Source organism: Nipponia nippon, unplaced genomic scaffold, assembly GCF_047370975.1.
Source record: "Nipponia nippon isolate SJK-2023a ecotype South Korea unplaced genomic scaffold, ASM4737097v1 scaffold_21, whole genome shotgun sequence".
NCBI lineage: Eukaryota > Metazoa > Chordata > Aves > Pelecaniformes > Threskiornithidae > Nipponia > Nipponia nippon.
The window spans coordinates 4,035,257-4,050,027 of NW_028262338.1; the positions used below are offsets into that span (position 1 = coordinate 4,035,257).

The 14,771-nt window shown below is 39.2% G+C and overlaps 2 protein-coding genes across 5 annotated transcripts in view; one reads left to right on the top strand and one right to left on the bottom strand.

The window, feature by feature from the left end:
* LCP2 (lymphocyte cytosolic protein 2) overlaps positions 1–11,583 on the top strand; it is a 33,763-nt gene extending 22,180 nt beyond the window's left edge. The window contains exons 14-21 of one of the 2 annotated variants that reach the window (XM_009469494.2): positions 866–896; positions 1,521–1,533; positions 2,596–2,716; positions 5,012–5,061; positions 5,923–6,026; positions 6,893–6,970; positions 8,056–8,211; positions 8,954–11,583. In XM_009469494.2, the coding sequence (XP_009467769.1) occupies positions 866–896; positions 1,521–1,533; positions 2,596–2,716; positions 5,012–5,061; positions 5,923–6,026; positions 6,893–6,970; positions 8,056–8,211; positions 8,954–9,076 (676 nt within the window). In that variant the 3' untranslated portion in view covers positions 9,077–11,583. Of the gene's footprint in view, positions 1–865; positions 928–1,520; positions 1,534–2,595; positions 2,717–5,011; positions 5,062–5,922; positions 6,027–6,892; positions 6,971–8,055; positions 8,212–8,953 lie in introns of both variants that reach the window. The other variant, XM_087760070.1, reaches the window with a different exon arrangement.
* Positions 1–14,771, bottom strand: part of LOC148055535 (uncharacterized) — a 79,369-nt gene that overhangs the window by 28,580 nt on the left and 36,018 nt on the right. For all 3 annotated transcript variants that reach the window (XM_087760073.1, XM_087760072.1, XM_087760074.1), the window contains 3 exons: positions 13,623–13,731; positions 13,073–13,155; positions 12,147–12,240 (listed from right to left, as the gene is read on the bottom strand). In XM_087760073.1, the coding sequence (XP_087616199.1) occupies positions 12,147–12,240; positions 13,073–13,155; positions 13,623–13,650 (205 nt within the window). In that variant the 5' untranslated portion in view covers positions 13,651–13,731. The remainder of the gene's footprint in view (positions 1–12,146; positions 12,241–13,072; positions 13,156–13,622; positions 13,732–14,771) is intronic.

Genomic DNA, 14,771 nt, shown 5'->3' on the forward strand with positions numbered 1-14,771 from the left:
AACAAAAACACAGATAAGCAACACCGGATAGTATAATTTACTGCTACTGCATGACAGCAGTGTCTGCGGATATCAAAGTTTTGCTTTATCAATATGCATGGATGTGCTGTAAGCTACAGAAAAGTGTGAATGCAGAAAAAACCCCTCTCTCCAGTTGTGTCTGAAACAGCCATTACATAGGGCACGACTCACTTCCAAGTTGCACAAAGAAATATATGATCTGTGTTTTTTCCACCAGAGCAAGTTCTTGCTCTAGGGAACATTCTCTCATGAGTTCTGTTGCGATTTTTTTTAGGATGTTAGAAAACAAAAGCTTTCCTTTCCTACCATTGATCTTGCTAGCCTGCAAAGCTCCTTCTTAATAGCAAACAGCATTCTCCAGCAGAACTAGATCACTCTCTAGCATTTTCTAGATAACTTGTGCGCTGAAGGCTGTGGCTGATCTTAAAACAAAATAAGAAAGTAATTGAGATCTGCTAATCGGCCAGGATAATTCATCAGAGAAACAAAGACTGTAAGGCTTCTCACGTGCTCCAGCAATGTTGTTAAGTACTATAAATGAGTTCAAGACTTTAAGTCTAATGTTTCATCATTGTAAAAACTTGTTTTAAGCTCTAATCTTATAATCAATTCATCAGACATTTTCCTTGTTGATAGAATCACGATGGGCTAAGGACTAGCATAACATCTTAGATTATGGATGAAAATTAGAATCTTAGATATTTTTATGAGGAAAAAAAATGTTTCTGCATTCATAGAGTCTGTAAAACTTACTATAAGTTCATGTCTTAGTTGAAAATATGGCCTAATGCACACAAACTGAATGAGTCATGATCCATGTTTTGTTTTCTCTGTTTCACTTCAGGCAGGGTTGGCAACCACAGAAAAAAAATGAAGTAAGTATAGTCTCAAAGCAAATATTTAAAGGTATAGGGACTACAATAAATTCTGGAAAAGGTAAACTTGTTTCTTTTATCAGTTATAACAAATACTCATGGATCTTTCATAGCACATGGTTTCTTTTTAAACAGTTCTTCTATGTCGAGCTCGGTTTATTCCCTGAGTATTTTATCTCAGATAACAGGAAGAATAAGGTCAGAATTTTTTTATGACATGGGAGATGTGATTCTGCTTACACTAGGTTTTGGGGGTTTTTTTCAGCTTAAGCTGACTTAAGGATTTCACTTTCAGATAAGTCTGAGAGCCTCCACTTACTGAAGGAATGAGGAAAGTTTACATCTGCTGAGACTTTCTGACTACTTTGGGTCAAGATCCATTATGGGACATCTACCTAACAGCTTGTTTGTAAATAATAACTGCACCTTAACGCAAGAACTTTAAAAATTATTTGGTGCTGCACGAAGATAGAAACCCCAGCATTTTAGATGAAAGTGACAGTATAGATATTAGAGTCCTCATATACTCAAAATTCACCAACTTCCAGATTTTTGTTTTGTAAAATATTCCTAAGAACTGTGCTATAATATGGTGCTAATGTTTATTTTCTTTTCGCTCCCCAGGAAGAAGACGACTGTAAGTATTTTTACAGTGATTTTTAAAACTTAAAGTCTTTCTTTGTCTTAGCCCTAAAAAAAATGATCGCAGAGTTGTTTCTTTAGAGCCATTTCAAAAAGTCAGGTGGTCTCTTGGCAGGCTGTAGAATGCTTATAAAAAGTACCTCCTGCAGATTTATATATCACAGTCGCAAAACACAGGAAATCAATAGCTAATAGCTTCCTTCAGTCAGCCAGTTCCAAGACAGCAGGATTTCTTATTTTGAAACACGTTGCATTTTAGAGATTTGTGATCTGCACGCAGCATCAAGCAGCTAGGCATGTAAACCTGATATCCTCCCAGTTTTCCACAAAACGTTCAGTCAAACCCTGCTGGTGCTAGCCTTCTGTGTAATGTTATTTACTCTAACGAAGAGAAGCAGAACTTGTTTCGTGCAATAATAGTATTTATAAATTACTTCAGAATCCTGGTTCCTAAAATTAAGTTGGTAAAATGATGCCATAACAGAAGCAGAACATTTGGCCAAGTCTCTACAAATTATCACTGCCTCTAAGGCTCCATAAAGAATAGGGCTATTTCAGCAGTGCAGAGCACAGTTCATCTGTTCCCCTCTTACCAATAGCTGAGGTCTGAGGACACCACAGAAAGAAAATGTTTTATTTTATGCTGTTGTTTATGATGATATGGGAGAAATCTCACAAAGGAATGAAATGCAAAAAGGTAACTTCAAATCCACTGTTTAGAAGCAACGTAACAGAGAGCACACGGTTACGTACCAGCTTCAGCTCTACTGCAGTTAAGGTATCTGTCTGAATTGCGGCTTATCCAAAATAGAAGTTAGAATATGTTGCTCAAGCCTGTTGCAGTTTATTTTTAATTTTAATAATACTGAATTTTCAGTTCTCAGTTGGCCATATGAGTTTACAATCTGTAACTAGCATATCAAGGACTTTCTATAGAACAGTTTACTCCATCATGTCTATCTAAGTAAACAGCAGTAATGTGACAGCATTTCTTCATTCTACCTCATTTAAGAATGTCTCACATAAGTTTTAAGTTTCCTTCTCTTCCTCTCCACAGCTGCACCCCAAAGACCAGTGCCGCAGTTATCTTTGCCCCCTTACAACTCCAATACATTCCCATCCAAATCTGTCAAGCCTCCACCTAAGCCAGGATCCAACAGTATGCCTGCTGCAGAAAGGTTTGTTTCACCCATTAGCGCATCATTCTTTTTGAATCTCAGACTCTTTGCAATTTAGCAAATAATAATAAGTACGTGGCTACAGGGTTCTCAGGTGAACACAAGGTAACTACTTGAAGTAGTCCGTTATTTTTCAGGCTATGCCCTTGCCTCCACTAATTTGTTAATTTGTGTTGCTCCTACTGTCAAGGAGAATCCTTCATATAATTGAAGCTCTATATTCAGTGAAGCAGACAGTGTACATCAGGCAACCAAGAAAAAAATGCAAACCTCTCAGTTTTATGTCAAAGAAGTATTTTCGAGCCTACATGGTACAATGTTTCCATTCCTGAGATATCTCTTCCATTGCCTGCAGAATCCATAAGAATGACGAGCCCTTTTGGGAAGGGATCATCTTCTCCTACAAAACCGTGCAGGATGTAGGTCAAAGAGGTCCTTCTTTAAAAGGATTGTGCACACTCTAGGATCCTAAGCGCTAGAGCTGCAACTATTAATTGGTTCAAAACTAAAAAACCCCACAACCTTAGTCGTCTACAGCTGCATCTGAAAGAATTTCACCACCCTTTTACTAAATTTTACTCTAATGGTTAATAATTCCTATTCGAAATTGTGAACCTTGCTTCAACTATGATTTTTCCTAGATTCAACTTCCAAATATTAGATTGTTATGTCTTCATTTGCTAGATGGAAGAGCCCTTAATTAAATTTTGATTTCTGATGTAGTGTGCAACAGACTTAGCCTTTGATGAGTTGGAGCGGGCTCCTTGAGTCTAAGTCTGAAGTACATTTTCTCATCTCTGTATTTTTTTAATGGCTCTTTGATGAATTCCTCCCATTTACCGTCATCCTCTGGAACTGCTGACAGCCCAGTAGAACAAATATTGCAGTAGCAATAGCAAGGTCATATGCAAATATGAGCTATTTCTATGATGAACACTTCTGCTTATATTCAAACGGCATTGCCAAATTTTGCTTTAGCAGAGGCCCCCATTTGGCTGATTCTCTCCCATGAATCACAAGTCATGATAGGGTGTTTTTGTTCTGCAAACATAATTAACATATCAATCCCAGAGATTTTTGTATAGTTCATTTAAGCAGAAGAGAAATATGAACTGTAAAGGAAAAGCATGCGGGCAGTTTGTTCCCAATTAGGCGAAGAAATTAAAAAAAAAAATTAAGATTGGGACTCTCTATTTTGAGAAGTTCTGGATTAGGTTCTGGGATTAGGTCGTAAAAGGGAATTGTAGATTTTCTAACAAAAAGCATAAAAATGAACACAGGAGGGAAAGCATAGGCACATGGAACTGTGATGGTGCTGTGGGTATGAGCTCTGTGCCACTGTCGGCTCATAGCTCACAGAATCACAGAATGGTTGAGGTTGGCAGGGCCCTCTGGACATCCTCTGGTCTAGCCCCCCTGCTCAAGCAGGGTCACCTAGAGCAGGCTGCCCAGCACCATGTCCAGACGGCTTTTGAATATCTCCAAGAACAGAGACTCCACAACACTTCTCGGCAACCTGCTCCAGTGCTCAGTTTCCCTCACAGTAAAAAAGTGTTTCCTGATGTTCAGAGGGAACCTCCTGTGTTTCAGTTTGTGCCCACTGCCTCTGGTCCTGTCACTGGGCACCACTGAAAACAGCCAGGCTCTCCCTTCAGGTATTTATTCATAAGATCCTTCCTGAGCCTTCTCTTTCCCAGGCTAAACAGTCCCAGCTCCCTCAGCCTTTCCTCATACGTGAGATGCTCCAGGCCCTTACCGTGTTAGTGGCCCTTCACTGGACTCTTTCCAGTAGCTCCACATCCATAGTTCCAACATTAGTGATGAGAAACTGCATTTTCATCAACAATGTTATAGAAGCCACAAGAAAAATGGCTCTATAAGCGGAACCCCACAGAAAGAAACATCTGACAAGCTGTTGCCTGTGCTTCCTGCTTCAGGGGAATAAAGCAGTCATTCCCTGTGACCACTCAACAAGCTGAAGCAGTTTTCTGCATTGGTCCTGATACTGAAGTCTTGGTGGCCCATTACTGATTCCCTCTACCTTATTCCCAGATGCTGAGCTTCAAGTAAACTTAATGGTGGATTTACTTACATAAAAAAAAGGAAAGAGAAACAAAAAGAAGAAAGAGAAACAAAAAGAAGAAAGAGAAGGCTATCCTCACCCTGCACAGCTCTCAAGGAGATCTCACGTTCTGTAAAACAGGCACAAAGTTCAGATCAGTTCATCAGAGCACAGAAACGTTGTATAGCAATGTTGTATTTATACCGACTACTTTTTTTTTCTTTTTTAAACAGTGCTAGAAACCTGTCTTCAAGTGGCTCACTACCACCACGCTTACATCTAGGTTTGTATCCTGCATTCCTACATCTTTTGTACAAAAAAATGACTGAAGGTTGAAAGGTGGTTTCAGTGCAGTTAATGCAAGCTTTTTTTTTCTATGGATGTTTCTGGTTGGACTGTGAACAGAAAACTATCAAGTTCCTGAAAAGCATCTTGTGTAACTTAGTCTGAATCTAAGATGTTTTTTTCCCGTGAAACTTGGGCTTACTGCCTAGTTAAACCATTGTGAAAACTTGATATAAACACCTTTTTCGATATAGCTAACACTACTGAGAGCTGAGCAACACTACCTGCAAGTCATTGTGGTATACTAATACTCTCAAAAAAGGGAGAAAACACTTTCCATGTGAAATATGCTGCATATTTATCTTGTAATAACAAGTAAAAAATAAAGGAAGCTTAGAAATCAATTGCTTTGCAAATAATTTTTCACATATGGTAACAGCTGCCAATGATGTCTTACAGTGACAGTTTTTAGTTTCCGCATGCTAAGAAAGCAAGGAATGCAAAGAGACAACGTTACTTCTAACGGTCTCTAAAGAAACTGGAGATGCTCTCAACTGAGTAATCGTGGTACAGAAGCTAAAAAGGTGTAGCCTCTATTTCAAGTTCATCTGATTTTAAGGAAACCTGAACTGCAAGAGTTCAGTTCAAGCCCCTGTGCACCGAGGATGAATTTATGTAAAGAACCTGGTTCTCATACAGCAGCCTAAACCTGATTTCAAATCAATTCAAAATGTCTCAGTATCAAAGTGCTATAAATTCTTCACATCTCATTAAATCAAGATTGTACACCCTGTATGCACTCCACAGATGAAATTATTTTTCTGGGTTTAACATTTTTTCTGCTTTTATACCTTTGAAGGCAACAACAGCAGGTCTCCTTCAAGAGGCATAGCTGACATAAGGCCTCCATTGCCAGTTCCTAGCAGACAGACTGTTCACCAAACAAACGTGGAAGAAGATGAGGTACAAAACATTACAACTATTAACCATAACTGCTAAACACAGCAAATTTTCTGATTTTGAGAGAGAATGTTTTTCAGCGTTGTTTTTCGAGTTAGTAGTCCCTGTCAGGATGTTAGTATCTGCTTTCAGTTTCCTTTTCTGTGTCAAGCTTTAGTGCCTTATTTTGTCTTTACCAAGAAAAACAATAGCAAAAATCCAGTAGAACAAAATAAGAAAAACACTTGTTTGCTGGACTACTTGTTTTGCACAATTGCCTTCAACTGGCATTACATATTCAGTTCTCCTTCCACAAAACCTTGGTGAGTAAAGAATTCATACCCTTTAAGTGCATTTTTGTTTCACATTTCTTTAAGTATGACAAGTTCAGAGCAAACCACCCCTGGTGATAACGCTGCTGGACAACCACACATGGTATGCTCACAGGAAGTCTGCATTATTGTCTCAGATGATAGTTAAAAAAGAAAAAGTAAAATAAAATTATTTTTAAAAAACCCAGAGAAACTAAGGCAAAGGATGCTAGTGTCCCAGGCAGACAAGAGAAAATGTCACTGAAAATTTATCTTTTACTGAAAATATTTGGAAATACCTGTTTTCTTAGCTTACTTGCAGGCATATCATAGCTAGGTCTGTAATATTTTCACATTTATTGAAGTGAGCAAATAATTTTAAAATCATTTAGTGCCACTTACCGTACAGTCATATACACTAGCATGATCCCTGCGGCTCATACCTTCAGAGATTCTGCACATAAACCCAAATATCCTTCACATTCAAATTTCTCTCTCCTTATTTGTATGTTGTTAACATCACAAGCTAATTCATTGACAGCCGACTTTCTCCTTTATCCTCTCTCACAAAAAACACAGGACTCACTAAATGATGAATGGTACGTTGCTTATGTTAGCCGGCCAGAAGCAGAAGCAGCTCTTCGAAAAATAAACAAGGTACTCTTTAAATCGTTGGTGATTCTCACCATCTCCTAGCTAGATGTCCCTGCAGTCATACGGGAAGAGTGAAGGTAAATAACGCGGTAAGGTTACAGCCCCAACATAGATACATAGAGTGAGGGATTCACCTTGAATGTCTTTACCCACATAAAAGTTACACATCTGGCCTAAACCAGCCGTGAAGGCTGCTGTTTTCCATAGTCCAAGAGAACAAATTATGTGTCTCCAGCAAGCAGTTTCACCTCGCCTCTCTTAAGAGGAGTAACGTGTTCTCTGGAAATAGTTCTCTGTCACCAGCGAGGAATTTGTTGCAAATTCCAAGTTTTAGATAGCTTGAATTAGATGAGATGAATCCCACCCTTTTCTAGGCCGTATTTACCAGCAAAACGAAGTACAGATTCAAACAGATGAAACCCAGGCTTAGCTGTGCATGTGGAGATGAACCAAATTGTATCCCATCACTGCGGGAAATCTGTTTGCTCTATGATTCTTCACAGCAGATGCAATGAGCTGAAGATGACGTGTACAGTGTTTCAATGGCTTGTACTAAGGTCCAGCTTATGAGATCACATTCAATGCCTTTAAGAACGGGCGTTTCAATGGAAGACTTGGTAAAACAGATCAGAAATGAAGAAAAGCACAGAGAGCGAGATAGTATCACTGCCTTTACCAAAATTACACAGACACTATCATTATTTTAGGCTGTCTGTAAAGAGATCACATAGGAACCGTGATTGGCGCTTACCAGAAATGAACCTGCCTTCTGGTTAAAGTGATGTGAGGTTTGGTCTTTGATATTTTACTTCCTCCTTTAATGAAGTCTCTTCCTCATAGAACACCATTCTTCTCTTCCCTAAAAACCTGCATTTGTATCAGACAGGAAAGTTTTAAGTAGCAAATTGAAAGGGAAAACATTTGAGAAATGACCTAAACTCTTTAATAGCGCAGTTTCTGTTACCAGGAGGAAAGAGGTGTCAGAAAGAAGAAACACTTAAAAGCATGAGTGCTCTAGTTAAGGTTGTTATGCTGATCAAAGCCAGAAGTGATATTTATTTGTCATCTTTCACTTTTTCATCTTCCAGGATGGAACATTCTTGGTAAGAGACAGCTCAAGAAAAACTGTTACTCATCCATATGTACTGATGGTGTTGTACAGAGATAAAGTATACAACATCCAGATTCGTTACCAGGAGCAAAATCACATGTATTTGTTAGGAACTGGCTTAAAAGGAAAAGAGGTACTATGTGTTTTTCACAATACTTCCCTTCATCTTAAGGTATCTCCTGTCTCATTCCTAAGTGCCAGGCTACTGAACCTGGCAGCTGTTTTACTCTAGTGGAATTCCGCTTACTGTCTTAGAGTTATTCCTGATAGAATATGTTACTGCTGGAAGTAAAATCAGATTCTCCTGTTTGCACTCAGGGAATGAAGGGATAGCCTTAGAACACAACTATTAGAAATCCATATACCTGCTTAGGGAATGTTTGTTTACCGCTAAGATACCAGATAAGGGAAATGCACAGTTGAGAGCAAATCCATATCTGCCACCTTTACTGCTTTCCTCCCAGTCTGTTGGTTTCCTTACATCCAGCAGTACCGCGTTGGATTTACCGGCACCAGACCGACCCGTCAGCACGGGTACTGCAGTTCTGATCGAGTCAGAGCGCTCTGAATTTATCAGCCAACTTTTTGAACTTTCAGCTGCAATCATCATGTCAAGCAGAATGACAACATCATATATTAAACAGGCCAAGACTGCGTAAATTAATTACACAGCACTGCAGTAGGTCGTATGCACATTACATTATCAGTTATTGAGCTACAGGTCATGGCAGGAATGAAAACAGCTGATCTGATAGTATTTACTGGACCTTATAAGACTGCTAAACATTTAGAGTTAAAAAAAAACTTTGGGTTTTACTAATTACTAATAATTCTGACAATTTTTTTATAGCTTTCTCATTTTTTCCATCCCACAGGATTTTTCTTCCGTAGCAGATATCATTGATTACTTCCAAAGAACGCCTCTTCTTCTGATTGATGGAAAAGACAGAGGTTCAAGAAACCAGTGCATGTTAAAATATGCTGCAGGACGTATTTAAATGAGACCTTAACGAAGATCACATATAGCATTGAAGCCTGTTGAAGATTGTAAACTTCAGGATATTTCCTTTTTCAGCAAACTAAAATCATGAAGTCATTAAAAATCCTTTCAATTTTAAGGAAAAAGGACAATGTAATTTTTCAATTGTGCCTTAAATGCAGTACTCTATAAATCTGATTTTCCTACAATGTGTTTATTACTGTCCACTAATCATACAGTACATGAGAATTTTTTTTCTTCCAACAAATGTGTGCCTTCTTGACATGATTTCCACGCCAAATTAGAGGACCCATGAAATAAATACCAGCACAGGTCTCTGCTTTCATAGGAGAGAAAAACAAACAAACAAACAAACAACAAACCAAACTAAGCTATTTTTCAGATCAGAACTGCAGCAGCAATTATGTGATTTAAAGCAATACGGAGTAGATCCAAACCTTGTCAAAGTTGAGAGGTAGACAAAAGACAATAAAAGCCCAATTTTTTCCCACAATACACTTCCCAATAAATCTAGCTGTGGCCACTTCAATGAAAAGACCGGGACTCTGACGTGCATCCTAAAGACACCTAGGTTTCAGCGACCCCAAAAGAACTCCCAACCCTGGATATGCAGCAATGTCAAGATCCGTGTCTGTGTTATTCAGCTGTGAAACTGTCTTTGTTCACAGTTTTCTAGAAAAATAAAACACCTACAGGTATCGTGTTCTCTCTGCCATACCACTGATGATTCACTGATGGCATGTCTTAGCCCACAAATCGGAATTATGTATCATCTCCTAGGATCCTCTAACCTCACTCAGAAACAAGCTTTGCTCCCTTAACACAGACCTCTCTTTAGCTGCGTCTTTCTGACTCTAAATTAAGCAACTGCTTTTTCATAGCAGACCTATCAAGAAGATCATCATCATGTGATTCTTAATTGACAGAACACACCGAAATCTCTTAGAAAGCAGACCGACACAATCGGGCTAAACTTAGTTCCTCTTATACAACCGCTTTCTGTTTTTACTCTATTTTTTCAAGAAAACCAGTAACATTCTTGTTTCTAAAATATAAGTTGCATCTGAGGACCACTGAACCATACTATAGCAAGAGCTTTTCCCTCTCCTTTGTTAAGTGGGATTCATCCAACTCTTTGCCTTGGTTTTCTGGTAATGTTTGTTTTCTGACAAGACCTTGGTTTGATAATTATGTTAGACTTTGGCATATTTTTTCTCCTTTAAAAACATTTGTGTCTCTGTCACTTGAAACATTTGAACCAAAATTCAAGGCAGAAAAATATCTTCCATGTAATTTGTATAGCTTCTGAGATAAGATAATCAGGTTTCATAAACAGTTTTACTTTAAATATCTATGTTTTGTAAATGTTATCTTCCTTTCGAATATATTTAGCTGGGAGCTGGAATTCAAAGTTAGCAAATTTCATTTCCATGCAACTATGAGTCAAAAAAAAGGATTAAAAATAAAAATTTAAAAATTCTTCAGCTGACAAAACCTGTTTCTAGCCCAATAGTTTTTGAAAGCTCACTACTAATCTTGTGAAAGAAAAGTCAGTTATAAGGTACGTTTTTCAAAAAATGTTAACATTAAGAACAACATCCGTCATATTACCACTGATTATGGGAGCTGGAGGTTGTAATTCTATCCCATTGCACTGCCTTGAAAAGTCTGACAACCCAGAAATACCTCCTATGGAACTGTGTTTTATTTGTTTTAAATCACCTCACTAGCGAAAGAGAAATAAAATGGAAACCAGCATAACAAATTATAACACTGCATATTTTTTTCAGCAGAGTAAATCTCGATTTGATTACTCAGAGAAATACATTTTGTATATCAATAAAAACACACCTCAACATTCAGACATGTCCACAAGTAAAGTACGATTGAATATTAATTGTAATGAACTACAGGAAAATACTGGCTACTCAAATTTTGGGCCAAGGAGATTTCAGTATAGAGTCTTTAGAGCACTAACTCTTCCTTTCTTTTGTAGCTAGGTGCATTAGAAAGGCACTACGGAAACTAGAATAAAAGTACTTTCGGTGTTCCAGAAGTAATCTGCTCTTTGGCCCACTTTCTCAGCAAAATTTTTAGAATGAGGAAGGCAGATCAAATGACAAGTTGCAGTTCCTCCTTTACTACTGTTTCTTATCCCATTTTCCAGAGCACAACTGAGATAAGAGAGCAATCACTTGACTTGAAGTAATTTAAAGTCTTTTGTTACTGTTCCAATGTGTCTTTGTTTAAAGGGAGACAACCACAGGGGAAAAACTTCATGCCCAGTTTCCTGACCTTTCTAGTTAATGATACCGGTCTTTCCGGCCCTAGTGGGCTTACTCTGGGTTAAAAAAAGCCTCTCAAAATCAATAACCTACTTATAGCATTTTTCCACTCCACCTTTTCAGTTTAAAATAAAAACAGCCTAACTGCAGGAAATCGTACTATCATTTTACAGTTCAAACTGAAGCAGTATTAGTAGAAGATGATGCATGAAAATGGATGTTATTACTTAATCTGTCAAACTCCAACTCTTTTCTTCAGCTTCCCTTAAATCTTTGGCCTTCATAGGATGGTTGAAATTCAAAATAAGGTCACAAAGCAGTAGCTGGCTTTCCACTGAAAGACAAAGGGCAATGTATCATCATGGTATTTATTGAATGGTAGATGCTAAGTGAACGGCAATTTATATACAGCACTTTTTGAAGTGTTCATCTGTCAACTAGTTCAAAAATTTGAAGGGTTGCCTTGTTTTCTTTACTTCAAGACAGCTACATAAAGTTTGGTATTAGCACACTGGTGATATTTCTATTAGGAGACCATTCCTGTCCCTGCAAAGGAATAATTTTGACTACCTCACAGATTTTTTTCCATGGTCAGCTAACGATTCCATTTCTACGTAACTACCATCTCGTTAATTTTTCAAAACAAAAGAGCAACTGGATTGTTTCATTAGATTGAAAAACTGTTGTAGGACATGGAACACACGAGCCATTCACAACTGCACGCTTTTTAAAACAACGCCTTCAACAGCTTCTCGTTTAGCTGGATGCTGAACTCAGAATTACCATTGAGTTTCTTCAGCTCATTGGACATTTTGTCAATGTTTTTAATTGCAGCTTCAAGGTTAAACTGCTGATCAGCAGCAGCATTTTTGAACGCCTGCATGAAATAGAAACAAAACATAACTGGCAGTGCACATATGATTCATAAACTCAGTAATACAGCTAATCATAACCTTCATGAATTTTTTCCTTTGATTTTCTAAAATAATATTTTAACTAAAACGTCCCCCCTTTTATAATTGTCCAGTTAGACACGGCAAATTGCAACTACGGAAGACAACTACTAAACACTCAGGCTTTATTTTTTGTTTTCTGTTGCCTTTTTTTTTTTTTTTTTTTACAAACAGCTGCAAAGAAATTAATAATATCGAAAATTCCCTCTCCTCACCAGCACTTTTTCATTTTTGTTATCCTATAGAAGCTAAAGGAAAATTAGTCTTCAAGCAGTATTTAGTCAACCACGAGATGGAGCTATTGTGACGTTAACATGCGTAAAAGAAATGAATGTCACTATTAGCATGGAATGTTAATGAACCTGCTAATACCTGCCCGGGAACACTTGTGTCTGTATGGGTAATTATTTTATAATCAACATCGTTTTGCTTATTTTGGAGATCATATCCCCTCCCTTTAACATTTAATTTAAAAAAACAATCAAAATCTGGAGACAATTAAGACTAGAAACCATTTGAAATTAAGTATAATTTGAATTTTTAAATTTATACTACACTCTTTTTTAGAATTTTTTTTTTTAGGAGCAATATTAAAGAAAATTGCATATATCACATTTTCTGGCCTAGTTATCAGCTCTCTATCATTCAGAAATTATAAAAATGAAATCTAGGAAAACTCTGGGTGATTCATAAATAATGCTCACTGTGTACAACGCCTCAACACATTGAGAAGTATGACAAAAACATTAGACATACGTTTAACACAGATTCTTTGTCCAAGTCTCTCTTCCCTTCAGACAGTGGCTTTGCACTCAGGTCATCAGCCAGGGCCAAAGATTCTAAAAGGACAAATCCCAAATTATTATGGAGTAGTATATTAATTTTATATACATGTACATATCTTATATCAAGTATACAATAACATTTGATAAATATTAGACCTTGTTTTCATTAGTGTTATTTGAAAGTAGAGGGTTGGATAATTTTATTTCTTCTTGAGGAAATAATCTTTCTTGTTTAAATCTTGATTCCATTTATTTTACTTTCTTTTAGAGACAGTGTTTCAGAATTTTTTTAGGAATTAAACATGGAACTGCTAATAGTGAATACACACATTTATAATAGCGGTGAAGAATTCCAAACAAAATTCTATATTTTTTTCTAATTGAAAACTTTCTAAAAGATCTAAAAAGGCATTGCAATCGGGTTCTATCATCAGTTTATGGGAGGAGAATCTAAAGCACACACACAAAACAAGTCAAGTGTTGAATGTCTGCCGGTCAGCAGCAGAGCTGAGATTAAATACCAGATCCCTGGGCTCTTTCGTCCCCCATCTCTCTGCTCTTCTCTCCTTACACGTTAGGACACCTCAGGCGAGTTTAAGCGTACGACGCCACTGGAAAGCTGGTTCAACACTGAAAAGAGAAAAACAAAAAAAGAGTTTATTTCACCCAGATACTGTGTGTGTTCAGACAGGGCGTAATGAAATGACAAAGACCTCGCTCTTAGCTAAAAGGGCAGACAAGAGAGCACGCCCCTCTTTTACTCCCCCCCCAAAAGGGCCTGCAGCCAGAGCAAAGCCCTCTGTGGGGCTGGCAGGGGGGACCAGAGCACAGGAGGCGCCAGCGCCGATGTCCACGTGGGCCGCCGTGAAGCCTGCGACGAGGGAGCCCCACAAGGCTTGAGGATTTCCCTGCTAGCAGAGGCTGTCCTGAAGAAGCAGCAGTGCAGAAGGGGTGCCTCACAGGAAGGCCCAAGGGCTGACATACAGCCATCGGTCAGGACACGGTGACAGCACTCCCCTGTTCTTGGGGGTGCTTCGTGGGCAGCTACGCTTGCTGAGAGGCAGAACCATCGGCACCAACCCCACCGTGGCATGCAGGTGTATAAAGCCTCACGTCTCCCAGGGCGCTGGCGCCCGAGGCCCTGCTGCCAGGCGTAGCCTGCAAGGATGGTCCACCTGCTGTGGAAGGCTGGGGTGGCAGCAGAGCCAGGCTTCCCGGTTGCCCCCATTCCCCAGCACGCGCAGCGGGTGCTAGCAGCAAAACTCGCAGAACCTCAGATCCTCCCCTGCTGCCATGAAGGCGAGCAGGGCTGGCCCTGAGGAAACTGCACCTCACAGGTGCTGGTGGGGTCTGCAGGCAGGCAGCAACACAGCCCTTTCCACCAGAGGCGAGGAGCCTGCCGTTACCACAGCGTGGCTGCGCCATGGCTTCCTCCCAGCAGGCAGCAGGACGAGCTGGTCGCCCCAGTTCGGCCCCAGGAGGCACCAATCCCCGGGGTGCTGCCAAGGGCTCCCCTGGCCTGGGGCAGGCAGGAGGAGGTGCGTGCCTCCGCGCACGGGCAGCCCTTGTGCTCCGCTGCCTTCTGCTTTGCTCAGCAAGGAAAGCTCCATGATGTGTCCCTCTCCCAGAACATGAAATGTCGGTAGGTTGCAAGAGCCCTGTAGGAGTTG